Source organism: Meles meles, chromosome 15, assembly GCF_922984935.1.
Source record: "Meles meles chromosome 15, mMelMel3.1 paternal haplotype, whole genome shotgun sequence".
Lineage (NCBI taxonomy): Eukaryota > Metazoa > Chordata > Mammalia > Carnivora > Mustelidae > Meles > Meles meles.
In genome coordinates, this window is record NC_060080.1 from 61,102,817 (window position 1) to 61,130,722 (window position 27,906).

Below are 27,906 nucleotides of genomic sequence, written 5' to 3' on the forward strand. Positions count from 1 at the left end.
TTCCTCTGCCGCCGCCGGCTTCAACAAATATTTCAATGAATGAAAATGCGCTATTTTTTGTGTACAAAGCAAGTTGTTTAACTGATACAATGTGAGAAGTGTGCGTTTAGGCGGTGAGGCGCGAAGCTGGCGAAGAGATGTGCTGTTCTGCCTGCCAACCCTCTAAACTAGCGAAGATTCAGGACTCACTCCCACTGTTCAGGAAGCGCCCATCTCGGGTTTCCCGCAGCGGAAGGAGTTTGAGTGACTTTTGGCCCCTCGCGGCCCCTGTAGCGTCCCTGGTTACTGTGCCCCTAGTAACCGCCTGTCCCAAGCCAGGAGCCGCTGGCTGGCCAGAGTCGGCGCCAGCTTCCCCACCCACCGGGGCCAGCGCGGGCGCTCAGGCCTCGGCGGCGCGGTGATGGCCGCCTCGCACCGAGCGGCGAAGCTGGAGGCCTCCAGTCTCCAAACTCCGGAAAATCCCAGCATCGGAGCGCAGGTCGCCCAGAATGAACGCGAAGATTCTTCGGAGGCCCTGGCGGCGTCGGTGGCGGCGGCTTTAGAGGAGGAGGGAGGCGACGAAGAGAAGGAGAAGGCGGTGCTGCCGGCGCAGGCGCGGGTAATGCAGGGGCGGGACGGAGGCTGGAGCTGGGTGTCCTCAGGGCGCGGGCTGAGGGCTGATCTGCGTCCCCGCTGGGCTGAGGGACCCGCTGGGAAACTGGCTGCCCTGTCCACCTCCGCCCTACCCAGTAAACGTGGCCCGCCAGGTTTCTCTCTGCCCCCATGAAGATACTCAGAACGGAGGCGTTGGAAAATCTTTTAATTTTCAACGAAGAGATTGTAAGAATTTCTTGGAGAGCATTTCTAGAGGGTATAAGGTACAGAAGTTTACTCCTTCTGCTTCAGCATCTGTTGGAAGTAGCTGTTGCTTTTTTCTTTTTCAACTTGGGAAAAACTGATGTACCCCATAGTGGATAACCCATAAAACTCAGGTGAATCAGCTGTGCTGTCGTTTTATTTGTTTTATTTATTATTATTATTATTATTTGTTTATTTATTTGTTTTATTGTCGTTTATGTGTTTATTTGTCACTTTAAAGTCTTGGTTATTAGTGCATTTTAATACATTGTCATGAGGGGTGGTGTTTAAAATCATTTAAGAGTTCAGTGGGCAGTTAGATACACAGATTAAAGTTAGGCATCCAGAGAAGCAAATTACTGAGGTTCCAGTTTCCAAAACGACTCTTCAGGGTGAGAAAGCCTTTTCACTGATCAATTTTTGGTGTCAAATGTGTCGTGAACACCTGCCCATCAAGTAGAGGGCTGAGTCTGCCATCCACTCTATTCATTTAAAAGATGGGAACATTGAATTTTAACTAGCAGTGTGCAGGTATAAATCTCCTTACCCCCAGTTAAGATTCTTAATATCATTTGTCCAAAGCTGCTCAGATACAAAACCATTATGGCCTATGGCTAATAAAATCACTGGATATTTTGGAATTCTAACCTGTTTACACTAAAACTGTTAATGAGAAAGTCTGTAGCAAGCCTTTTATGGTCACAATTTCACCAAGAGACAAACTCCCTGAGGTCCTCCAGAGTAAGGCAGATTGAGACCCTGAACATGAACCAGGGTGGGAGTCCTAAGAACAATTTCATTTGTGATAAAGCTTCCCACAGCACAAATCTCAGTACCCAACAAAGGAGACAAAGTGATAGAGGAAAAAAATTTGAATGGAGGAAGAGGACTGGGATCCGTTCTCTGCCATTTGCTAGGTGCTACTAAGATGTAACTTTCTTCAAATTCAGTTTCCTTAAATGTGAAAGAACTGTAATAAATGTCTCTTGTTTCACCAGGATATTAGGAGAACCAAATGAGTAGATTTGTTTCATATCTAAGAGCAGTTTATATAAATTCGTAACAATAATAACTGCCAGTGATTTGAACAGCTCACCCAAAGATTAAATCTCCTTTGGCTTTGCTGTGCTAGAGGAGTGCGTCATTTCTGTAGTGGCAGGCATACTTCCAGAGTGCCCTGCGAAACTGCAGATTTGTATTAGAAATTTAGTACCTTAGGAGGGATTAGTTTATCTAATAAGCTAGTTTTAAAGGGACAGGATCCTACCAAGCAAACAGAAAAGGGAGCTAAGTCTTATGGGTTTGACACTGTTCTAAGACTACCACACTTGGAGGATCCAAAAGCAAAGCTGGATGAGCTGTGCGTAGACCCGATAGAGGGTACCGGTTGGAGGAAGAAGCCCTGAAAAGGCAGGAATGGGTTCAGGAGCCAAGCTTGTGTTCTTCACAGTAGGAAACTCAGATACTATGTGTGCCACACAAGACTGATTAGAGGGGCACCTGAGTGGCTCAGCTGGTTAGGTGTCTGACTCCTGATTTCAGCTCAGGCCTTGATCTCAGGGTTGTGAGTTCAGGCCCTGTACTGGGCTCCACGCTGGGCTCCATGCTGGTCATGGAGCCTAATTTTTAAAAAAGACTAATTAGAGAACCAGTTGTCACAGTGTTCCTTTCAGTCCTTTGCTTTGCCAAAGCCACCCTCCCTCCCCCTCCCCCACACACCCCTTGCAGGACTCTGAGCCCATATTGGGTTCTGAGGCATGTTCCTTGAATCTAGCCTCAGTTAAAGATAGCGCTCCATAGGCCTTGTTATGTGGTTGATGATGACATGGGTAAAGCAGTATTCTTTAATTCACTGTTAAAGTTTCACTGACTTTCCTAATGGAGTGACCTTTTTCAACAAATATCCAGCAGTTATTAAGAGTTGGTTACTTCATTCAGTGTGAGTGAAGCAGGCATAGAGCACATTGTCACAATGCTTCCAGTCTGGTGGGGAATTTAGATAATACAAAATGAATAGTGACTATAATATATTGGATATATATCTAATATATCCAATATATTATATAATATATTATATATAATTATATATAAGCATATATATAATATATCCAATATATATTTGATATATTAGATATATAATAGATGATTATAAGATGAGAAATGCTGGGAAAGAAATGAACAGACATCTATGATTAAAAAAAGTAGCTAGGAACCTACTTAAATGAATTAAATTTGAAGACGATGTCTGGTAGATGAGAAAGAGCAACCATTTGAAGACTAGGGGTAGAAAAAGCGTTCCAAGCAGAGGGAACGGCATATGCAGAGGTCCTAAGATAGGAAGAGAAAGAGTTTTGTGTGATTGAGGGTCTGAAAAGAGAGGAGGAAGGGAAGAAGATGAGGTTAGAGAGGTGAGCTGGGCCTGAACATTCAGGGCCTTTTGGACCAAGATAAAGAGTTTTTTTTTTCTTTTTTAATTTTTTTAAAATTTATTTGACAGAGAGAAATCACAACTAGGCAGAGAGGCAGGCAGAGAGAGAGGAGGAAGCAGGCTCCCTGCAGAGCAGAGAGCCCGATACGGGTCTCGATCCCAGGACCCTGGGATCATGACCTGAGCCGAAGGCAGAGGCTTTAACCCACTGAGCCACCCAGGCGCCCCCAAGATAAAGAGTTTATGTTTATTTTTGGTACAGGTATAACAGGAGGTCCTTGAAGACTTTAAGAGATCAGACATGTTTCTGTTTACATTTTTAAAAGACGACTGATGGGGCGCCTGGGTGGCTCAGTGGTTTAAGCCGCTGCCTTCGGCTCAGGTCATGATCTCAGGGTCCTGGGATCGAGTCCCACATCGGGCTCTCTGCTCGGCAGGGAGCCTGTTTCCCTCTCACTCTCTCTGCCTGCCTCTCGGCCTACTTATGATCTCTCTCTGTCAAATAAATAAATAAAATCTTTAAAAAAAAAAGATGACTGATGGCTCTCTGGAGAATGCTTGGAGGCTTTGACAAAGCAGAAGTAAGGAAATTGGTTAGGAGACTGTTGCAGTGACTCAGGGGCCAGTGGTGGTAGCTTGGTCCTAGTCTAGGAGAGGTGGCAAGAAGTGGACAGATTTCTTTAGACTGGATAAGATTTACTGTTAGATTGGATGTGAAGGCCAAGGAAGAAGAAGAAATGAAGAATATTCACGCCCAGGCTTCTGGTTTGACCAGCTGTATGAAAAGTAATGCCATTTACTGAATTGGGGATAACTAGGGGAGGAATAGGTTTACAAGCTGGGTAGGATTCAGAGTCTGAGGTTTTTTTGTTTGTTTGTTTAAGATTTTATTTATTTATTTGACAGAGAAAGATCACAAATAGGCAGAGAGAGAGAGAGAAGCAGACTCCCTGCTGAGCAAAGAGCCTGATGTGGGGCTCGATCCCAGGACCCTGAGATCATGACCTGAGCCGAAGGCAGCAGCTTAACCCACTGAGCCACCTGGTGTTTTTTTTTTCTTTTCTTTTAAAGATTTATTTATTTTAGAGAGAGAGAGCACTAGCAGGAGGGGCAGAGGGAGAGGGAGAGAGAATCTCAACCAGACTCTGTCTGAGCACGAAGCCGAAGCAGGGCTTGATCTCATGACCCTGATCTCACAATCCTGAGATCAGTATTTGGGCCAAAACAAAAGTCAGATGCTCAACAGACTGTGTCACCCAGGCATCCCAGGATTTCAGTTTTGTTTTGTTTTGTTTTTTAAGATTTTATTTGACAGAGAGAGAGATCACAAGGAGGCAGAGAGGCAGGCAGAGAGAGGGCGAAACAGGCTCCTCGCTGAGCAGGGAACTCGATGCAGGGCTCGATCCCAGGACCCTGAGATCATGACCTGAGCGGAAGGCAGAGGCTTAATCCACTGAACCACCCAGGTGCCCCCAGGATTTCAGTTTTTAACATGATAAATTTGAGATGCCTATGAAACTACCAAGTAAGAATATGTAGAAAGCAGTTGGGCCTATGAAACCATAGTCCTGTGGAGTCTGGACCATAGACTTCTGTCTGGGAGTTTCCAGCCTTTTTAAGACAATGGGAATGAACGAAGTCATTTAGGGACAGAATTTAGAGAAAGAGGAGAAAGGGTCTACTATAAAACTCTGAAGAACCTAGCCTTGAAGGGGTATCTGACTGGCTGTGTAGGCGGAGCATGGGATTCTTTATCTCAGGGTTCTGAGTTCAGGCACCATGTTGGGTGTGGAACCTATTTAAAAATATATGTATTTTAAAAAAGGGGGCGCCAGGGAGACTCAGTCGTTAAGTGTCTGCCTTCAACTTAGGTCATGATCCCACGGTCCTGGGATCGAGCCCCACTTCAGGCTTCTTGCTTAGCAGGAAGCCTGCTTCTCCCTCTCCCCCTCCTGCTGCTGTGTTCCCTCTCTTGCTGTGTCTCTCTCTGTCAAATAAGAAAAAAAAAAAGGTGCCTGAGTGGCTCAGTCAGTAGAGTGTCAGACTCAGTTTTGGCTCAGGTCAGGTCGTGATCTCAGTGTTCTGAGTTCAAGGCACCCTCCCCCCATCCAGCTCTGCATTCAGCAGAGAATCTGCTTGAGATTCTCTCCTCCCTCTGCTCCCCGCCCCCCACCCCTCACACTCATGCTCTCTCTCTCTCTCTCAAATAAATAAATCTTAAAGGAAAAAAAAGAAAAGTAAAGTAAAGAAAAAGGGAACAGAAGAGATTAAGGACCAGCTACGGTAGTAGAAGGGGTTAAGTTTCCCATTCATTGGTTTTAGTGATGAAGAAAAGAGTTAAATGCTGTTAAGAAAAGGAATATTTCATCTCTGAAACAGGAGAGAAGGAGAGAAAGGGTGCAAAAGTAGGCAGCTTTGTAGATGGGAATATGAGTGAACTTCCCCCTGATGGTTTCTATTTTCTTGAAGAAATGAAAAGAGTTCTCTTGGGTAATTGGGGGTGGGGGTGGGAGCAGGTAGAAGAGCAGAGGAAAGTGAGAGCCACCTTCGAAAAGGAATGGGGGAAGTGCTAGGCAGACCAAGTATCCATTAGAAATTGTTCGGTTTGGGGGTACCTGAGTGGTTTGGTTGGTTAAGCATCTGTCTTCAGCTCAGATCATGATGCCAGGATCCTGGGATCAAGCCCCGCTTTGAGTTTCCTGGCTTTGAGTTTCCTGCTCAGTGGGGAGTCTTTTCCTCCCTTTCCCTCTGCCTCTCTGCCAGCTTGTGCTCGCTCTTTCAAATAATAAAATCTTAAAAAAAAAAAAAGAAGAAAAGAAAAGAAATTGTTCAGTTTTGGGGGGTAGCAGGTTCCCCTCTCTTTTTTTAAATTTATGTATTTATTTGAGAGAGAGGAAGTGGAGAGAGGGGCAGAGGGAGAGAAAGATTCTGAAGCCAGCTTCGCACTGAGCTGGGAGTCTGATGCAGTGCTTGATCTCACAACCCTGAATCAGAACCTGAGCCAAAATCAGCAGCCAGACACTCCATCGACTGAGCCACCAAGGCACCCCAGAAATTGTTCAGTTTTAAATTTAGTATCAATATTCACAAAACATTCTTTTTATTTTATTTTATTTTTAAATTTAATTTATTTAATTTTAAGTAGGCTCCACACCCAAAATGGGCTTGAACTCATGACCCAGAGATTAAGACCTGAGCTGAGACCAAGAGTCAAATGCTTAACCAGCTAAGCCAGCCACCCCTTTTTAAATTTTTTTAACTTATATTTTAATTGTGGAAATAATATATGAGCACATTTTCCTTTTAAATATCAAATGTTGCAAGGGTGTCTGGCAGGCTCAGTCAGTAGAGCATGTGACTCTTGATCTCTCGGGATTGTGAATTTGAGCCCATTTGGGGTATAGAGATTACTTAAAATTACTTAAAAATAAAATCTTAAAAAATTTTAAATACTACAAATAAGGCACAGGCCCTTTTACCACTTCTCCCCGCAGAAAGAAAATCTGCCTCCCCCACATTGGTAGCCACTCTTTTGCCAATATATAGTCTCTGGGCTTTTTTCTCTTTCCTGTGTACATAGTATTTTAATGTATGGTCACATTTTATTTATTTATTTATTTGTTTGTTTATAAAGATGTTATTTATTTATTTATTTGTCAGAGAGAGAGAGAGAGAGCGAGCACAAGCAGGCAGAGTGGCAGGCAGAGGCAGAGAGAGCGAAGCGGGCTCCCTGGCGAGCAAGGAGCCTGATGCAAGACTCGATCCCAGGACCCTGGGATCACGACCTGAGCCGAAGGCAGTGTCTCAACAGACTGAGCCACCCAGGCATCCCGGTCACATTTTATATATACATATTTTTCTGTAGCTGGTGTTTTCTCTTACATTTATTGGGGTTTTATCCATGTTAGTATATATAAATCTACCTTATTCTTTAGAAATCTTTTCAATGCAAAGAAGTTTTTTTGTTTTTTAAGATTTTAAAAATTTATTTATTTATTTGACAGAGAGAGAGAGCGAGCAAGCACAGAAGCAGGGGGAACAACAGGCAGAGGGAGAGGGAGAAGCAGACTCCCTGTTCCACGGAGGTGGAAGCGGGTCTCAATCCGAGGACCGCAGGATCATGACCTGAGCTGAAGGCAGATACTTAACCAACTGAGTCACCCCAGCGCCCCGCAAAGAAGTTTTTAAATAAAAATTCCAGAACTGCGGATGGTACTACATAGGCTAGAACACAAATAATTATGAGTGCTTGTTACTGATGAAGCAACATGTGCCAGAAGGAGTCATTATCTAAATGGGTCAAGCCAATCTAGGAAAGATTATCCTCTAATCTGGTAGCTACATGCACAACATTCCGTAGAAAGCTGAAGAATTAATTAAAGGGAAAGGGTACTATTTTAGGTTTTTGGAAAATAATGTCCTCAGCCTATGTTATTTGATTTACTGAATATTTTTTTCTGTGTGGAGATAATAAAAGATGAAATTAGAATTGGAGGGGCGCCTGGGTGGCTCAGTGGGTTAAAGCCTCTGCCTCCAGCTCCGGTCATGAACCCAGGGTCATGGGATTGAGCCCCGCATGGGCTCTTTGCTCCGTGGAGAGCCTGCTTCTCTCTTTCTCTGCCTGCTTCTCTGCCTACTTGTGATCTCTGTCTGTCAAATAAATAAATAAAATCTTTTTAAAAAAGAAATTAGAATTGGAAGTTGCTTATTAACCATTCACTTGTTTAAGAAAACACTGAGATCAGTTTATCTGAAAAATTAGAAGTATTAAGCTGAAATGGAATGGATACTGTGCAAAAGTCAGCACCTAACTAAAGTTTGTGAGACCTGTGCCTCTCATCAGAAGCTACTCATCCTTTTATAATTTTTCAGTTTTTCAGGTCCAAATACATTTTATCCTTTTTGTGAAAATGATTTTTATAAGGCCTCCTTTTAAGGGATGTTGTAAAGGAATGAATGAAGAGTGTATGGATGCTTTTGCCAAAAACAGTTCTTTGGAATATCCTCTTGGTTTTTATTGTAGTTTTTGGAAAATAAGCACTTTCCTTAATATTGAGTAGAATATAGCTCTTTAGGGCAGCCAGTATTTCTTCAAAAGATTCAGTCTTCTGGGAGGGAATACCTTTCTTCTTCTGCATGTGGAAACTTAATATTTTTTTAGCTTACATTCATTCATCCAACAAATATTTCCTGAGTATCTGCCACTGGCCAAGAACTTTCTAGGCACTGGGAACACAGCCATAAACAAAGCAGACAAATCCTTGTATTTGTGATGCTTCTTTTTTGGTAGGGACAGACACAAAATACACAAAGTCATGTAGAATGTCAGTTGGTGGTGAGTATTTATGAAAAAAATTAAGCAGAAAAGGGAGGCTGAAAATGAGTGGGGGAGAGGTTGTAATTTCAAATAGGGTAGTCAGTGAAGACCTTGTTGAGAAGATGACATTTCATTAAGATCTAAAGGACTGAACAAGTGAGCCGTGCAGATATCTGGAGGAAGAACATCCCAGGGAAAGAGAACAGCAAGTGCAAAGGTCCTGAGGTGATTTTCCTGATTCTCTGAGCATTGGAAAAACTGCAAACTGGAATCAACCTCTGCTACTAAAATGAACTACTGCTGCTGCCCAAGGGAAGAACCGTTGCTGGGAAGGCTCAAGCAGACAGAGAACTAACAGGAAGGTATAAAAGTCCCTTCCTCTCCAGCCATGCAGTTTCCCTCTAGTGTTACTTTTAGCAGAGTCCAGCGGGGAACAGCTGGCAAAGCAGAAACACTGCAGAATCCCATCCCTAGTATCACGTAACAGGGCCTAGAAGGGTGGCCTTGGAGCGAAGAGACAATAGTTTAACACCTGGCGCACCTACTTTATGTGTCATAAAATTAATGTTCACAAGGTAAGTGCCCATGTCACACGGCTAAGAAGTGCAGAACCTAGGCTTAAATGAAAATTCTAACATCATGCCTGTAATCTTTCTCCCAAGCCATGACAGCGCTCCAAACTGAAAAGTTACTTAGCTTCCATATGGGTGTTTCTTATTGAAGGGTTCTAAGATTATAAGGAAGGTAAAACCAGTTAACCAGTGAGTGGTGGGGAGCCAGAAGTTAGATGAGAAATGGGAACCATCCTGCTTCCTCCCCCAAATTGCTTTATGCATTTTACTCTCCTCTTATCCTGCAACTTTGTGCACCTTCCTCCCCACCATATTGTCCACCCCTGCTGCTTTTACTAATGTCATTCAGCTTCATCTGGAAGTTTATCTGGAGTATTTTCCTTTTGCCCCCTACATTCTCTCTGAACCCCCAGATTCTTCCATTTTTTGACTCATCTCAAATATCACCTCCTCTAGGAAGCTTTCCTTTATCTTCCAAACTCAAATCAAACTAAAGCTCTTTTTGTTTGAATATCCTTATCACTTGGTCTTTGTATCTCTCATGACCACTTTTTCCTTCATATCAGTCCTCCTCTTCCTGTTTATTTAAATGTTGGTGTTTGCAAGCGTTTCCATCCTCAGGTTTTTGTCTCTCATTACTCCATTCTCCCTAGTCAACCTTACCCACATTCAAAGCTGTACCTGTCACTTCTGTGTGCACTGGTACCTGCCATATCTCCCTCTCCAGCCCAGCCTTATTACTAGCTCTCCAAATGCATTCTCCCCCTCCACTCCCCATTTCCTGGACATCTAGCTGCCCCTACTATCCCTTCAAACTCAGTGTGTCCTAAGAAATTAGTTTCCTTTCCGCTTTTATACAGTTTTCCGCTGTATTCCCTATATTGATGCATGGCAGCACCATCTACCTAGACAGACAGCACTCCAAACAGAAATCTTTTTACTCTCTTGCCCACAACCCAGGCCATCATCAAGTTGAAACTTCAGCCTCCTTAGTCTCCCAAGGCAGCCTCCTTTCTTTTGTTCCTGACACTGCTCCCTTCATTTTGCCCATAGGATATCCAACTCAGACCTTTGCGGTAGCCCATTAACTACTGCCAAACTTACCCTTCTTCCCTCTCTCCTATGAGAAGATTCCTTCTGAGCATTACCATATCACTCCTCTGCTCACATCCTTCAATGTTCCTGTTGGCTATGGCCTGAGCTCTTGGTTAGGGCTCTTGACTTACCTTTTTCACCTTGTTTCCCGCCCTCTTCTGGGTTCCATATACCCTGTTCCCCACCGCCACTCAGACTACCTCTCTCTGAGCACATAATGCCTGTTCTGCTTGAGTCTAAAAAAACCCTCCTGCCCTTGAGAGGAGTGTGGTATGCCTTTGGAGCTAACAGATTTGGGATTGAATACCAGCTCTGCTACTTATAAGCTGTGTGACTGCAGACAGGTCACCTAACTCTTCTGAGCCTCAGTTTCCTTGAGATGACACTACCTACTAATTGCATTGTCATGAGGTGACATGATGAGTGTTCTAGCACTGTGCCTCAGATTTCTTTGTTTTTCACCACTTCCTTGATTTGGCACATTCCTCACCCATCCTTATGTCTCCAGTCTGGCTCATCTCTCTAAATTCTGCCTCCTCTTTTTCCCTGGTTAGAATTAGCCATCCTTTCTGAGTTCTCATGGTGTCTTATATCATGACATACACGGTCACTTATCTGTCTCCCTGTTCAGCTGGGAGCAGCTTGTGGTCAGGAGTTCTGTCTTATTCAAAGTCTACTATTGATTTATTTACATGTCCTCTGCTAAACTAGCTGGAAGCTTCTGGAAAGTAGAGTTTTTATCTGATTTGTATCTTTCAGGAGCCAGCTGAATGCTGGATGTCTCTAAATATTTAATGGATGAGGAAGTTAACAAAGTTCTTATCCCCACAGCTGAGAAAGTAATGGTGAGGAACACATACAGAAACAACAGAAGAATCAGAAAAAATTTTTATTTGAGTTGTAGGACATATATAAAGCAATTCTCTGAGTCACAAATTTGTTGGTAATAAATTTCTGCATACGAGTTCTTTTGAGAAAAACTTGTTTTTCTTCATTTGCTTTCTTTAAGTTACCCCAAGTGGTGCAACACTTGCCTCTTGTATACTCTTTTTAGTCTGTTAAAAAACAAAAACACCACACCTGTAAGTATTTGTATACAGTTGGTGTTCTGAGTTTTCCTATTAAGAGAAGCTTCTCAGTTTTATTTTCTAGAGTGTTACCAGATTGTTATATATTTATAATTTTCTATGGCAAATAAGCTTTTCTCATTTTGAGTCTATTTCAGGCAGTAGATTATATTTAAAACCATGATCAGCAGCCTTTTATATGCACCCCATCATAAATAAACTGTTTCTCAACTGAGAAACTATTAAGATTTTTTTATTTATGGAGAAAATGGGATTTTACCTCCTTAGTTGTTTCAGTTAAAGAACTCTGAAAGGAGGGCACGTGGGCGGCTCACATGGTTAAGTGTCTGCCTTTGGCTTAGGTTGTGATCTCCAGGTCCTGGGATTGAGCCCCACATTGGGCTCCCAGCTTACCAGGGAGTCTGCTTCTCCTTCTGCCTCTGCCTCTCCCTCTGCTGTCTCTCGCTCTCTCTATAATGAATAAATAAAATCTTAAATTAAAAAAAAAAAAACTTTGAAAGGTATGTGGAAGGAGTGAGGGAGGTATAGGCATGGTCTGTCTATAACATAGCTGTACTGTGTGCAGTCTCTGTACTGTACTGCTCTTGTTCTCTTGTCGTCCTCAAAGTTTCTGTCACCCAAGGGAGCTCTTGGCTCTTGTTGCCACAGAAGTGGCTTTTCTGATGGTCCCTCCTACCCTCTCCCACACCCTCCTATTCCCTCCTGAGGCATCAAGGAGGCCTTCTCCCTGACCCCTTGGTGACCCAGTGAGAAATTTGTTCCCCCTATTCCCCTGTCCCCATTCTCCCATTTCCCTGACTTCTCTCTTTCCCTGTCTTTTCTCCAGTGGCACACCTTTGGGGCCCACACTTCAGGACCCCAGCTAGGGGTCGGTATTGGGCTGTGTTTGGCCAGTTTGCAGCAGGAAGAACTGTTTTTCTTCATCTCAGTTAAAACTTACAACTCAGAAGGAGGTTCTTTATAAAGGGTGGTTTGGGTCTATCCTGTTATGGTGTATGAACTGGGAATTTAACCATCCTTTATAAAATGAATTAAATAGCATTTATTTTCTGGCAATTTGGTGTCTGTCTGTCTCCCTCTTTCTTTCTTTCTTTTTTTAATAATATTTATTCACTTGTTATAGAGAAAGGGGGGAGGGGCAGAGGGAGAGAGAATCTCCAGCAGACTCCCTGCTGGGCAGAAAGCCTGACTCAGGGCCGATCCCACAACCCCAAGATCATGACTGGAACCAAAAATCAAGAGTCAGACACTCAACTGACTGAGCTACCCAGGCTCCCCATCTCTCATTCTTAATAAAATATCATTGGGGGATAGTCCACAAGTAACTTATAATCCATTATGTGTATGTAGCCTACAAGTAACGTATAACCTAATTAAGTGTATGCTTTAAGAAGCAACATTGGGAATCAGTGTCAGTTTAATTCATCTTTCAGTTCTAAACACCATATAACAGGTTTTTTACTTCCTACCAGGCTGATTTTAACAGCAACATTTCTGAGGTGGACGAACAAACACATACAAGCAAGGAGGACTTTGTGGACTTTTCTGATATATACCACTTGAATGAAGAGTATTTTAGGAAGCTAGAAGAACTGAAAGCTGCCCACTTGGAAACTATGGCAAAGTTAGAGAAGATGTTCCAGAATAAATTAAATTTAAAAGAAGTTCAGCCAGTGATCATCAGGGAAGAAGCTTCTAGTGTCTCTTCCAGGTAAGTCTGTACATAACGTTATTTGTGGGCTGTAAAATGTATACTTAAAAGTGCAGAACCAAACTATTCAGAATATTTTCTCTCAACTCTCCCTTTGTACTTTTAATGATATACAGAGGTTGGACTGTATTCAAAATGTGTAATGGCTTATCCACCAATAGCTTCTTGTTTTGAGAGTCATTTAGTCTTTTCTCGCTGACCTGCCACTCAAAGAACTATAGATATGTATCAAAATATTTAGTCTTGGCCATTTTAATTTTTATTTATTGTTATTTTTTAAAAGATTTTTAAGTATTCTCTACACCTAATATGGGACTTAAACTTACAACCCGACATCAAGAGTTTCATGCTGTACCAGCTGAGCCAGCCAGGCTCCCCTAGTCTGGGCCATTTTTAAATGATAAATATTAAAATTTCATTTTAAGAATCCTTTATATTATGTGGATTAACATGAGCTCAGCAGCACTTGGGTGGCTCAGTAGGTTAAGCATCCTACCCTTGATTTCAACTCAGGTCTTGATCTCAGGATTGTGAGTTCAAGCCCCATGTTGGAACTCCATGCCTTTGGGCTCCATGCCTAGCATGGAGCCTGCTTATAAAAAACAACACAAAAAACACAAGTCATTAAACATATAAAGTATAGGAACAGCTCTCTCTCTTGAGTGCTCCCCTTCTTATATCTCAAGAGTGTACTTTTCGTTTTCTCTTTTTTATTTTTTTTTAAGATTTTACTTATTTATATGACCGAGAGAGAAAGATCACAAGTAGACAGAGAGGCAGGTAGAGGGACAGAGGGAGAGGGGGAAGCAGGCTCCCTGCTGAGCAGAGAGCCCGATGCGGGCCTCAATCCCAGTACCCTGAGATCATAACCTGAGCCAAAGACAGATATTTAACCCACTGAGCCACCCAGGCGCCCTGTACTTTTCATTTTGATAAACTTTCCTGCTTCTGTTACTTGAAAAGATAATTAAGTAAAAAAATAAATTACACACACACACTCCCACACACAAACAGTTCAGGACTAAGACATAAATCTGATTCAGGTTTCAAAATAGTCTGTAATTTCTGGACCCATTTCTCCTATGAACTCTCTTGTTTTTGAAACTAGAGGCAGGTCTCTTAACTCATCCAGTTGGTCAGTGCTAATTATGCATCTCCTGTGTGCCAGAACTTGCCTGGACACTGAGGAGTCAAAAATCAAGTTGCCCTTGAGCTCAAAAACTAACTGAGAACCAAAAATTGTGATAGAACCTATGTAACAGTGTTATGGAGACCGAAGAAGCAACTGATCATGTCATGGTGTTGGTAGAGGGATGCAAGCAGGAATTTCTATGGAACTGTCATATCCAAGTTCAGTATTAAAGGAGAAGTAGCTATAGCAGATGCAGGAGGTAAGGAATGGGCTTCTAAGCCACAGAAACCATGTGTGCAGTGGCATGGCAGTATGAGACTTCATGGTGTATACGAGGAACTTCATATAGTTGGATATGACTCAAGATTGGTAACTGAAGGTAGAGAGAGGCAAGAGGTGAAACAGGAAAGGTAAAAGGGGACTAGTCTTTTTTTTTTTTTAAGACTTTATTTATTTATTTATTTATCTAAGAGAGAGAGAGAGAGAGAGAAAATGAGAGAGAGAGAGAAAGCATAAGTGGGAGAGGACAGAGGGAGGGAGAAGCAGACTCCCCACCGAGCAGGGAGCCTGATGCAGGGCTTGATCTCAGGACGCTGGATCCTGACCTGAGCTGAAGGCAGATGCTTAACCACCTGAGCCACCTAGGCACCCCATATTTTTTTTTTAAGATTTTATGTATTTATTTGAGAAAGGGAGTCCATAAGTGGGGGAGTGGCAGAGAGAGAAGGAGAAGCAGACTCCCCACTGAGCAGGGAGCCTGACACAGGGCTTGATTTCAGGACCCTGGGATCCTGACCTGAGCCAAAGATAGACTTTAACCAACTGAGCCACCAAGGTGACCCAGACAGGGGCGAGTCTTGAAGGACTTTATAATCTAAACTTTGTTACAATGGCAAATCATAGAAAAGTTTCAAGAAGGGGAGTGACATGATATATGTTTTAAGATGGTGACTCTGGAAAACATGTGGAGAATTTAATAGAGGTTAGCCACAAGGAGCCTCTGCTGCCTCAGGTTCCCCTGTAAAATGAGAGAGTTGAATTAGATAATTTATAGGCATCTCTTAGCTCTGTTCTAAATAAAAGTGATAATTATAAGGCCTGTCTATCCAGCACCTATCTTCTGAGTATACCTTGATCTTTTAGTTCTTAATTTTTATATCTGGTCACAGGCAACTGAGAGTGTAACTTTGTTATTCTTCTCATACAGGTCTGATTCAGAAAAGAACTCCTATCACACTATCTCGTTAATAACATCATTTTCAGAGCCTGATTTAGGGCAGGCTTCCTCCTTGATTATGTCTTCCTCTGAAGATGAGTTGCCGAACTCAGAAAAAGAGTATCCTGAGAAGAAGAGGGTGATGAGCTATGCTAAAGAACTCATTAACAACATGTGGACAAATTTTTCTGTTGAAGATTATATTCGGTATAAAGACGCTGATTTCCCGGCAGTTGAAAAAACAAAGAAGAAACCAAGAGAATGGGTGCCAAGGATTACAGTACCTGAGCCTTTTCAAATGATGATTAGGGAACAGAGGAAAAAAGAAGAGAACATGAAATCGAAATCAGATATTGAAATGGCACACCAAGTGCTCAGAGAACAGGAAGAAGAATCAGAGTGTAAGAAACAATTCCGAGCCAATCCAGTTCCTGCATTTGTCTTCCTCCCCCTTTATCATGACATAGTCAAGCAAAATGAAGAACGCAGGAGGCGTTTGAAGGAAAAAAACAAAGAAGCTCTTTTGGCCTCCCAAAAACCGTTTAAGTTTATTGCAAGGGAGGAACAGAAACAAGCAATCCGGGAGAAGCAGCTGAGAGACTTATGTAAGTCTAAAAAGAAAACAAATCAATTTAAGGCCAGACCTATACCTCGATCTACTTATGGCTCAACCTCTAATGAAAAGTTAAAAGAAGAGCAGCTCTATAGAGAGATTATGACGCAGCTGAGGGCCCAAGAGCTTTTACAGTCTTCATCTCCTCTGCCTTGTAGGTCAGGTCACAGAAGCTGTGCTCCGAGGAAGCTCAAGTGTCCTGAACAGGTTGAAAAGTTGAAGTGTAAACACGAGTTGAGATGCCAGACTGCCAGTTTGGAAGACCTTCCTGAGAGATACCGGAAACACCTCTCAGAACAGAAGTGTTCAAAACTCCTAACCGTTGGCCGTAAACCGTCTGGTCTTCATGCGGCCTCTAACGCATCCGCTAAAAGAGAGAAAATTCTGGCAGACATTGCAGCAGATGAAGAACATTTAAAAGAAACACGGCCTAATGTCTCTCCAAGGCACAGACTGACAGTAAGAAGTGCAAGTGCAAAGCCTGTGCCTTGTCACTGCGACCCTCCCATGCCCACAGTGTCTTCCAGAGGAAGAGAGCAAGCCACGAGGTAAATGACTAGGATATAGCGCCAGCCGACTCACGGCTGCTAAAAGAGTGTTGTAGCTCTATTGATTTTTGTGTTGGTCAGTCGGAAAATAGGAAGAAATAGACTTGGTAATATATTTTACTATATGAAGCAGAGCATTTTGCCAGAGAGTGTCCTTCTAAGAAATGAGTATCTTTTCCATTTTATGAATCTCCGGGGATAGAAAAGATAGTCAGCCTGTTGATTTCCAGTTGCACACGTCAGAGCCTTTTTTCAGTGTTTAAGTTTCCCCATGTTAAATCTTTGCTAAATCACATTCTCATCGGCTTAAAGTGAATTAAGCCTTAGTTTGTTGCCCTCAGGAGATCACTTGAGGAAAAGAAAATGTTGGAAGAAGAGAGAAATCGGATCCTAACTAAGCAGAAGCAAAGAATGAAAGAATTGCAGAAACTCCTGACAATCCGGGCTAAGGCTTATGACTCACATCAAAGTTTAGCTCAAATGTCTAAATCCAGAGTCAAATCTCTCAGGTATCATAAAAAAATCCTGAACCTCCAGATCATTGGTTTTCAAACTTTCCTTCTTAATCAGCGGATACAGTATATGAACAGATTAATTAGTATTTTAGTTTCTGGATTCAAGTTGCTATCAGTTACACTCAACACACAGACACATACACATTCACAGTCACTCACTCACCTCACCTCATGGTGAGGACTATAATGCCATGTTGATGAACTGAAACGTTTTATATCATGGCCATAGTTAATAGTTGTAACTGTATGTCAGTATCTAATCTTTTCTTTTACTTTATACTACCTTTTTTTTTTAAGTAGGCTTCGTGCCCAATGTGGGGGCTCAATATGACCCGACCTGAGACTAAGAGTTCTATGCTCCACCAATTGAGTCAGCCAGGGGCCCCTTCTTTATACTATTTTTGATAGCCCAGTACAATATTGAGAAAAAAAATCTTTTTTCTTTTTAGTGTTGTTTTTTTTTTAAGATTTTATTTATTTATTTGACAGAGAGACAAGCAGGGGGAGTGAGAGAGGGAGAAGCAGACTTCCCACTGATCAGGGAGCCCGATGTGGGGCTCAATCCCAGGACCCTGGGACCATGACCTGAGCCAAAGGCAGACACCCAATGACTGAGCCACCCAGGCGCCCCTTAAGTTTTTTTCTTGTAATTCCAGTATAGTTAACAGAAAAATCTTGATTCATACAGATAAAGGTCTTTTTTAATAGCTTGCCATGTAATCTCAGAATATTCTTCAATAAATTGATCTGTCAGAGAGCTTTGTTCTAAGGTCTGCATGAAATCTGATAACACAAATGAACACGATGTCAATTAACATCAGTTATGTGATGTGTCAGTTAACACGTGTGTGTGTTCAGCATGTGTGTTGCATTTCATTGTAGTTTTAATATAAAGAAATATAAATAAATAAAAATATTTGCAGAACCCTTTCACAGAGCACTGGAATTCTGCTTTACAAAGTTTGAAAACCAGTGTTCCAGAGGAACATTTTTCTGTAAAAATGTTCATGTTTAAATAGGAAAATATCTCCCCCCAAAGCTGGGTAAGTAATATGATTTATTTTTAATCTGATTTATAAGTACCACCCAGATCTATATTTGCTTTTAATTATGAGTTATTCCTTTTAAAATATGTAGTGTTTATAATAATAATTATATTCCTTTATAATATATATTATGTTTATATTCCTTATAATGTATATCAGTGTAATTCGTGATAGAGGGAGAAATTTGATGAACTTGAGCAAAAATTTTTTAGAAATATACTCTTCACCCTAAGAAAGTAAACTGGATTTTTCATAATACCAATTTTGTGTTTAATTAAGCATAATTATCATTCTGTAGTACAATTATCTTTTCTAATCCATGAAATCTTATTATCTTAGTAGAGTTAGTATGTTTTACATAGAGGAAAAAGCGTTTTTTTTTCACTATAGGATCTTCTGCAAATAGTAAGTACATTTACAGTGAATTTATGTGTTTTGGTTCCTTTTCCTCCCTATGTCCTATTCCCTTATTCTCTATTTTCCCCTGACCTGCTCGAATTTAATTAACTTTGCCACCAACTTATAGGAGATCTTTAGACTAAATTTTCTTGGTTTTCTGCACTTAAAATTGAGTTAAGAGGGCATTTATTCATCTCTTCAAGCCAATTTAATACATTATATTTTGAAAATTTCAGAAAATCAGAGTGTCCAGACAGTTCCCAGGATGTAAAACGTGTGCTCTCACAACCTAGGGTTTTTATTCTGCATTCCATAAAAATTTACCAGTCTAGGAAAGGAATTGTGGTAAACTGTAAGCCATGCTTGTAATCAGTAATTTCTGATTTGTCATCTAAGCTAAATGTTCTATATGTAAGCTGTTATTTCTTTTAAAATTCCATTCCTTTTATTTGATTTTAGAAAGAGTGAAAAGGAAAGGATGAGAGAATACCAACGAGAACTAGAAGAAAGAGAAGAAAAATTAAAACACAGGCCGCTACTGTTTGAAAGAGTTGCTCAGGTTGTGTTTGTTGGAATTTAAGAGCTTCAGTCAACCTTTTTTTTTTTTAAACATCTCTAGCTCCTAACTTACAGTCCGTTTTTCTTACATGTTATATAATTTATTGAGACATCTTATTGTTTCTGTGACAGGTTCATCAAATCAGTCAAGTAAGTTTGTGCTTAAATCTGAACATCAAAGCTAGTCAAGGAGGCATGTCAGCTTGATACAGAATGTGCTGCTGAGCAGTCATAGTCAAAATAATAGTTTCATAACCTGTTTTTCATGGCTGGTCTTTTCTTTTTTTTTAGTACCAACTTAGTCATATATTAAGGTGAGTCTTTGCTATATGATTTGGAAGTCCTTGAAGAATTAAAAAAATGAAACAAAATGTTAATGGAATCAGATTTCTTTCTGCCAGTTTTTTTTTTCGGTTTCATTGAGATATAACTGACCTAGAGCACCATGTACAGTTAAGATGTACAGCATGTGACTTGACATACATATATGGCAAAATGATTACAACCATAAGTTTAGTTAAAAATCCACACCTCGGGCGCCTGGGTGGCTCAGTGGGTTAAGCCTCTGCCTTCGGCTCAGGTCATGATCTCAGGGTCCTGGGATCGAGTCCCGCATTGGGCTCTCTGCTTGGCAGGGAGCCTGCTTCCTCCTCTCTCTGCCTACTTGTGATCTCTCTCTGTCAAATAAATAAATAAAATCTTAAAAAAAAATAATTCAGATATCTTACTGATAGTATTTCACTGAACCATATCTGAAAAATAAATATTTTTTTAGAAAGGGGGGGGGGGGCGCCTGGGTGGCTCAGTGGGTTAGGCCTCTGACTTCAGCTCGGGTCGTGGTCTCGGGGTCCTGGGATCGAGCCCCATATCGGGCTCTCTGCTCGGCGGGGAGCCTGCTTCTCCCTCTCTCTCTATGCCTGCCTCTCTGCCTACTTGTGATCTCTGTCTGTCAGATAAATACATAAAATCTTAAAAAAAAAAAAAAAAACCCACACCTCATATAATACCGAAATTTTAGGATTTACTAAAATCTGAACTTTTGGGATTTACTCTCTCAGCAGCTTTCAGATACACCATACAGTGGTATTAACTACAGTCATCATGTTGTACATTACATTCCCAGTACTTATTTATCTTATAATTAGAGGCTTATACCTTTGACCGCCTTCATCCAATTCCCCTGGTAACCACAAATCTGATCTGTTTTTCTACAAGTTTGTTTTTGTTTTTAGATTCCACATATAAGTGAGATCTGTAGCCCTTGTCTTCCTCTGTCTGACTTATTGAACTTAGCATAAAGTCCTCAAAGTCTATCCATATCATTGCATAGGGCAGAACTTCCTTTTTAATGGCCAAATAGTATTCCTTGCACATACACCACATTTTCTTTAGCCATTCGTCTTTTGATGGATACTTACGTTGTTTCCCTCTCTTGGCTATTGTAACTAATGCTTCTGTGAATGTGGGGTGCAGATATCTCTTCAACGTAGTGATTTTGTTTCCTTCAGTTAAATACCCAGAAGTTGGATATCACTGGATTGTATCATATTTATGTTTTTAACTTTTTGAGGAACCTCTGTACTGTTTTCCATAGTGGCTGTTCTATTTTACATTCCTACCAACAGTGCACAAGGGTGCCCTTTTCTCCACATCCTCATGAGCATGGCATTTGTTATCTCTTCTTTTTGATACTAGCCATTCTAACAGGTGTGAGGTGATACCTCATTGTGGTTTTGATTTGCATTTCCCTGACGATTAGTGACGTTGAGCACCTGTTGGCCATTTGACCTTCTTTGGAAAAATGTCTATTCAGATCCTTTGCCCATTTTAAGTTGGATTATTTCATTTTTTGCTATTGACTTCTATGACTTTTTTATATATTTTGGATATTAACCCACTTTTCAGATATATCATTTGCAGATATTTTCTCCATTCAGTAGGTTGCCTTTTCATTTTGCTGATCGGTTTTTTTTTTAAGCGAGCCTATAATTTTCATTCTTATCTACAATTACTGAAAGGAGTTCCTTTTCATTGGGAAAATAATTTGGTCCTATGGACAGTGAGTCCTGATTTTACTAAATTTATAGTTGGTTTTACGATCTTCCTCTAAGAGATATCTGTGCATTTCGCATCATCTTCTCCTTTGTACTCAGAAGGTAGGTGTTCTTTTGGGTAACATAGCTTAACAATAGACAGGATCCCTGGAGGTTACAGGTGCTGTGTTGTGATTTTCAAGCTGTTGCATTTGGAGCTTCCTGCCAGCATTGCAGGACCACCCTTCTCAATGCACCGAGGACAGGGACGAGGCTTTACATATTCAGGTGAACTTACATATTCAGTCTCTCAAAGTTTTGGGAACCCTTTACCTACAAATTTGGATATAATTTTCGTGCTCGCTTCGGCAGCACATATACTAAAATTTGGATATAATTTTATGTAACACTTTTCATTTTAAGGGTGGGGTTTTTTTTTTTAATATCTCAGTTTCAACTTTGGAGGGAAAAATACAGAAAAATTCTGTATTACCTAGTGGAAAGTGATTGACTTTAAGCTCAAAGTAGTTCTTTCCAGCTCCCAGCTGCAGGTTGTTTTGTCTGTCTGTCTGTCTGTCTGGTGGTTATATCTACAGATTTCCCACAGACATCTACATTTATCTTGCCTTAAACTAGATCTTCCTCTTTGATTTCCTGTTTTTGTTGGGCCACAATTTTGGTGGCTGGGAACCACTTTTCCTCCCTCTTTCAATTGCCGCTGAGAGACCTGACAAGTTTTCTTCCTAAATAATTTTTGAATCTGCCTATCTCCCATTCCTGAAGGTGAAATGCTTTGTAAAGCCTCTATTGTCTTCTCTCTGAGTTTTTGTAATTGTTTGACTGGTTTTCCAGCCTTGCTCTTTGCAAAGCCACCCATTATATTTTCTCTTTACCATTCCCATTCCCTTGCCAAAATGTTAACCCTGAGTAGGTAGTAAATAACCTTTGGAAATGGTGACAATTGTGCATTTTCATTGATTGTACTCGTTCTCATTTTCAATGAATGGGATCAAGAGGTCTTGTCACTGACTTCTTCAAACAATACTACAAAGTGGGTATCCCTGTACTACAGAGGAAAAAACTGAAGTTCAAAGAAGGTAAGTAACTAATAAGGTTTATAGGTAGTCAGTAATGGAACTAGGATTGGACCCAAGTCCATCTGCTTCCAAACAGTTAAGACTAAGCTGTCCTGCCTTCTCCCAGAAGATACCTCCACGAGTCTCAGTGTAGTGAGTAGACCCCTCTACACTCTGATCCCTGTTAACCTTTAATCGAGTAGATTCTAAATTCTAAACCAAATACATCAGCCATAGCACTGCCCCCGCCCCCTCACCATGGACACCCTTTACTTTCAGACCATACCAGACCACTAGTTTCAAACTTGCAATCTTTATTCATGCTGTTTCTGAACACTCTTAGAGCCTCTTCCTGTTTTTCCTCCTGATCTTTCAAGTCTTCGTATAAAAGTCTTCAAGTCTTCGTGGGATTGGGTGCCCTTTCCTGTGTTTCCTGTGTTTTTCATTACCCTTTGCATACTTCTGTCTTCACTCCTGCCGCCCTGTGTGGGAATTACCTGTTTCAGGATCTCTCTTCCCTTCTAGATAGTTCCTTTTAAAAGTTGTGTTCAAATCTTTGTATTCCCAGCACCTAGCATCCAGGATAACGTCTGGCACGAGGAGATGTTAATAAACATTTATTGAACCAAAACTGAACTGTCAGGATCAAATTAGCCAGACTGTGACGTCTTGCTTTTTTTCTGGGATTAGTGGTAGGGAGTGGGGGGGGGGGGGGTTGGGGGGGTGAGAGCTCCCCCGTCTTAGTGATGAGTTTCAGCAGGAGTGAGCATTTGTGCCATGCTGTGAATCCTGCTGCTTCTAAGCACCAGAGAAAATGAGGCTGAATATGTAGCGTGTGTGAAATTAAACACAGAGAGAAATTTTAAATGTTGAAAGCATAGATCAGTATCACAGCTCATTTCTACTTCTGCCACTTCTGGCCCTCACATATACTGGTCCTTTTGTCCAAAAATACTTCTTTCTCCATATATACCCCCCCCACCTCCCATGAGGACTTGTTACAAAAGAAGTATTCAGTAATTAAAGATTTTTTAATTTAATTTATTTATTTGACAGCGATCACAAGTAGGCAGAGAGGCAGGCAGAGAGGTTGGGGGTTGGGGGTAGAAGCAGGCTCCCTGCTGAGCAGAGAGCCCTATTAGGGGCTCAATCCCAGGACCCTGAGATCATGACCTAAGCCCAAGGCAGAGGCTTAACCCACTGAGCCACCCAGATGCCCCAAGAAGTATTCAGTAATTAAATAAGTAAAAGAATTACTACAAATGAAACTTATGGTTATGAAAAGTAAGTATTTTTTCCCCGATTGTAGAAAAACTTTCATCATTGCATGTTATTTTGGTTTCCTGAAGAAGTAACACTAATTTTTTTTTTGCAATCTTTGATAGTAAAATCAAATAATCATACAGTTATTTTAATTGTTCCTTTTATCTCATAGTCTGTGCAATTCTTTGCATGGTGAAATGCAAGGAGGAAATGTATATTTCAGTTAAGTAATTATATACTATTCGCCCTGATAGAAAATATGTAAAAGTAATTAATTCTGTCTATAGAGTGACTGGCAGTGACTCACCATTGCTTTGGTTTTGTTAACACAAATTAGTGCAGCTTTCTCTTGCAGTCTGTTTTGCTGTGACTATTGCTGCTAATTAGCAGCTGTTATTTGATAAATTCACTCACAACTTTGTGCATTATCCATTTATTAGTGTTAATTGTGATCTTGCTGCTGTTGAGTTGTTCTCTAGCAGAGTAAGCCTATGATCTGGGACAGAACAAACCATGTTGTCCTGTTTCTTGGAAATCACAGCGTTTATTAATTGAGTAGATTCTAAATCCTAAACCAAGTTCAAATGAAGACTTATGAGCACCGACTTGGGTATCATTTTAATCTCTTTTATATTTAATTTGCTTACATCAGAATATACTGTTCTTAATGCATTTAGAGTTGGGTCTGGGTTTTCTTTATTCTGCTTTACTGTCTGTCGAGCAGTTCTTATTTTCTCACTTTGCCATGACTTTCAGTTTCTCAAAGCTTGTGTATTGGTGTTCATAGCTTCTGGATGCATTTTTTAAAAGATTTAATTTATTTAGGGGCGCCTGGGTGGCTCAATGTGTTAAGCCTCTGCCTTCAGCTCAGGTCATGATCTCAGGGTCCTGGGATAGAGCCTCACGGGAGGGCTCTCTGCTCAGCGGGGAGTCTGCATTCCACCACCACCCCCCACCTGCCTGTCTCTCTGCCTACTTGTGATCTCTGTCTGTCAAATAAATAAATAACATCTTTTTAAGAAAAGATGTTATTTATTTGAGATCGAGAGAGAACAAGAGCAGGAGGGGAGGGGGAGAGGAAGAGAGAGAAGCAGATTCCCCTCTGAGCAGGGAGCCTGATGTCCCACTTGATCCCAGGACCCTGCCATCATGACCTGAGCTTAACTGACTGAATGAGCCACCCAGGTGCCCCCTGGCTGCATTTTTATTAACTTTTCTGAAAATTGTTGTTATTCATAGTGGGTGCATTTTGCAACAATTTGAGTGTGTTTTCAGTTTTCCAGAGCATCAGGAATCACCGGTGACAGTTTATCCATTGTAATCAATATGTTATTTTGGTTTCTCCTGTGAAACACTAGATGCCATGGCCCCTCATGACGCTGGAGTCCCTAGGTTAGCCAAATAAATATCTGACACCTGCTTTGCTGAAGTCAGGTTTAAGTTACCTTCACACTCCAGGATGAGCACTACTACTTAGAGAAAGCAGGATGGTGCCATGGAAAAGACCCAGGAAATGGTCAAGAGACTTGGTTCTACCACTCACTATCCTTGTGACCTTAAGCAAACTGCTTAACCTTAGTGGGAGTGGAGGGAGTGTTTCGGTTTCCTTATTTGTTAAATTTGGGGGTAAGACGGGGTGCCCTCCCACACCCTCTCTAATATGGGGTGCCATTGGTGTGCTGGAACTAGCCCATTCCTAGTCACCTTGCTTCAGTTGGAGGACAAGATGGCAATTCTTGGCCCTATACTCATAGGAGGTAAAAGGTGACCAAAGCTGAGACACTGGTGTGAACTCCAGTCCTCCTGTGACCCTGGGAAGCCCGTGGTCTTAGGAACTGTGTTGACTCCTTCCTGTCTTGCTTCAGGTGTGAGAGACTCATCACAGTTTCACAGGTGCCAAAGCCAGGAAACAACATTCTGGAGATTTGAACCAAGTGCTAAATTCTTGTTTGTTTGTTTTTTTCTGTATCCATTGATTCCTCCTGATTAAAGATAACAACAGTGATGAATTTATCATCTTTGAGGGATTAGAGATATAGCATGTAAAGAATAAAAATTACAGTAGGTACATAAATTAAAAGAACCCTCTGACACCTATCACAAACTTATTTTCTTCCTGTTGTTTCTAGATAGTCTTCAATAGTCATAATGGTGTATTTTTTTTAAAGTATATAAAACAGGTAGAGTGCAAAGAATAACTATAGACCAAAACTCATGTGACTACTACCTAGGTTAATAAACAGAACATTGCCAGCACCCCAGAAACCCCTTGTGCCATTCCAGATCAAAACCCTCTCCTACTCTCCCAGAGGTAATCACCATTCTAATTTTTGAGATTAACTCTTCCTTGTTTTTGTTTTTATTGTTGCTTGTGTTTTGCAGTTTTACCCTCCCCACACGGTATAGTTTAGTTTAGTATCTATCCCCACACGGTATAGTTTAGTTTCGCCCATTTGGGAACTTTATGTAAATGAATCATACATACTATATGTATTCTCTTGTGTTTTGCTTCTTTTGCTTAGTAGTATGTTCATGAGATCTGTCCATATGGTCATGTACAACTAGAGTTCATTCATTGTCATTGCTTTATTTTACTCTGTTGTATGAATAGACCACGATTTATCCATCCTCTTGTTGAGAGATGTTTGGGGTTGTTCCAAACAGTGGTGTCCTGTGTATTTTGGTACAGGTCTTCTGGAGCACATATGTAGGCGCTTCTCTGGGTATAGGCCTAGGAGTGGGATTGCTGGTCAGAAGGTCTGCGTATTGTCTGCGTATTGTGATTATTGGGTTTAATTTTCATTGGAGCTTTTAACCCATACGTTTTTAATGGAAATTTAAAGTCTTCTGTTCTCTAAAAAAGTCTTCTGTCTTTCCTGTAGAAAAATGCAAGAATGGCAGCAGAAAAGCATTATTCTAATACCCTAAAAGCACTAGGACTGTCTGATGAGTTTGTTTCAAAGAAAGGCCAAAGTGGAAAAATAATTGAGTACTTCAGCAATCAAGAGATGAAGAGTTTCGCTGAAGATAAAGAAAGGTAACATATATAAGATGTCTAAATGGTTTACCTTTGAAAAAGGTACCTGCCAGAAAGCATAAAATTCTGTCCTATATTTTTAAAAGCTCTTTTAACCTAACAAAATACATGTGAACTGTTTGTAAAACATTGATATTTTAACACTTGGCACATTCAAAATGACATGGTGGTGAAGTATCTTGTTTTTAAAGGAGAATAATTTAACTTTCTGACTGATATGAAAGATGAAAATAATAAGATGTTTTCAAATGAAGTTTAAAGAGTCACTCAAGGTTGGAAATAGATAAGTTCCCAATTGGCCCTTTTATAGAGTTTTCTTGATAAATCAGAGCTCATACTCTTGAGGAAGGAAGACTGCACGATAGCATACGTTGCAAAGGGTTTGTTGACCTTTAAACCAAATCATTTTTCCTTGGAAAGATTAATAAATTTCTTCCTCCAGCTTTGAGGAAGAAGAAAAAGGAGAAGAAAGAGAGAGTGGGGAGGAAAATCATTTTATTGATACGAACAGCCAGGATTCTTACAAGGAAGAAGAGGAAGCTGATGAAGAGAGCGGAGAAGAGAAATCTGTTAAGGAGTAACAGAGTACCTGTGGATCTCCCATCTGTGCCTGCACCGTCGATGGCGACCGTGGGCCTAAGCATCCATGCTTGCGTGAAGAACATCTATGAGAGCCCTCCAATAGGTACGGGGCTCTTGAGCAAAGTCATCTGTAACCTGAAAAGGCCAAGTCCAGCCAAATGGTTGTCGGGTCAGTTAGGGTAAGGCTTGGCTTAGTCAGGTTTTTTAATCGCTCCTGATAGGTTTGCAACTTTGATCTTACTTGTATTTTTTAAAAAAGCATTTGAAAATCATAGTTGTCACAAACCGATTGGTTAGAAAAGTATATGTTACTTCTGTATTTGAGGTGGAAACAAATGGCGTGTCATTGAGAGCAGAAAGAAGTATTGGCTTTTGGTGATTCAAAAATCTTTTTCTGGAAAGTCAATCAATAAATCTTCCAATTATACTATTTGCCCATTCTTTTCCTCTGTGATACATCTCACAAAATGAATCCTCACACTTGTTTTATTGGGTATTTAATGTTTCTTATCTGAGCCATTTCTTAAAAAGTAATAAAATATAGGGGTGCCTGGGTGGTTCAGTGGGTTAAAGCCTCTGCCTTCGGCTCAGGTCATGATCCTAGGGTCCTGGGATCAAGCCCCACATCGGGCTCTCTGCTCAGCAGGGAGCCTGCTTCCCCACCCTCCCACCCACCCCCCTCACCTACCTGTGATTTCTGTCAAATAAATAAATAAAATCTTTTTTAAAAAAAGTAATAAAATATAGAAAAAAAAGGTCCTTACAAATTTGCATTCATTACTGTACTGTTTGCTGTTAAATTATCGACACTATCATAACTTTTTCTTTTTATCCCTAGTT

The 27,906-nt window shown here is 40.9% G+C and overlaps 1 protein-coding gene across 2 annotated transcripts; it reads left to right on the forward strand.

Moving 5' to 3' along the window:
- On the forward strand, nucleotides 1-27,676 carry FAM161A (FAM161 centrosomal protein A). 2 transcript variants are annotated; one of them, XM_045979985.1, is made up of 7 exons: nucleotides 1-598; nucleotides 12,810-13,048; nucleotides 15,388-16,557; nucleotides 16,899-17,066; nucleotides 18,977-19,076; nucleotides 26,330-26,484; nucleotides 26,927-27,676. In XM_045979985.1, exons 1-7 carry the CDS (start codon nucleotides 401-403, stop codon nucleotides 27,063-27,065), a joined length of 2,169 nt encoding a protein of 722 aa, XP_045835941.1. In that variant the 5' UTR covers nucleotides 1-400; the 3' UTR covers nucleotides 27,066-27,676. The 2 variants fall into 2 exon arrangements, with proteins under 2 accessions (XP_045835941.1, XP_045835942.1); XM_045979986.1 differs by lacking the exon at nucleotides 16,899-17,066.
- The last annotated feature ends 230 nt before the right edge of the window (nucleotides 27,677-27,906 follow it).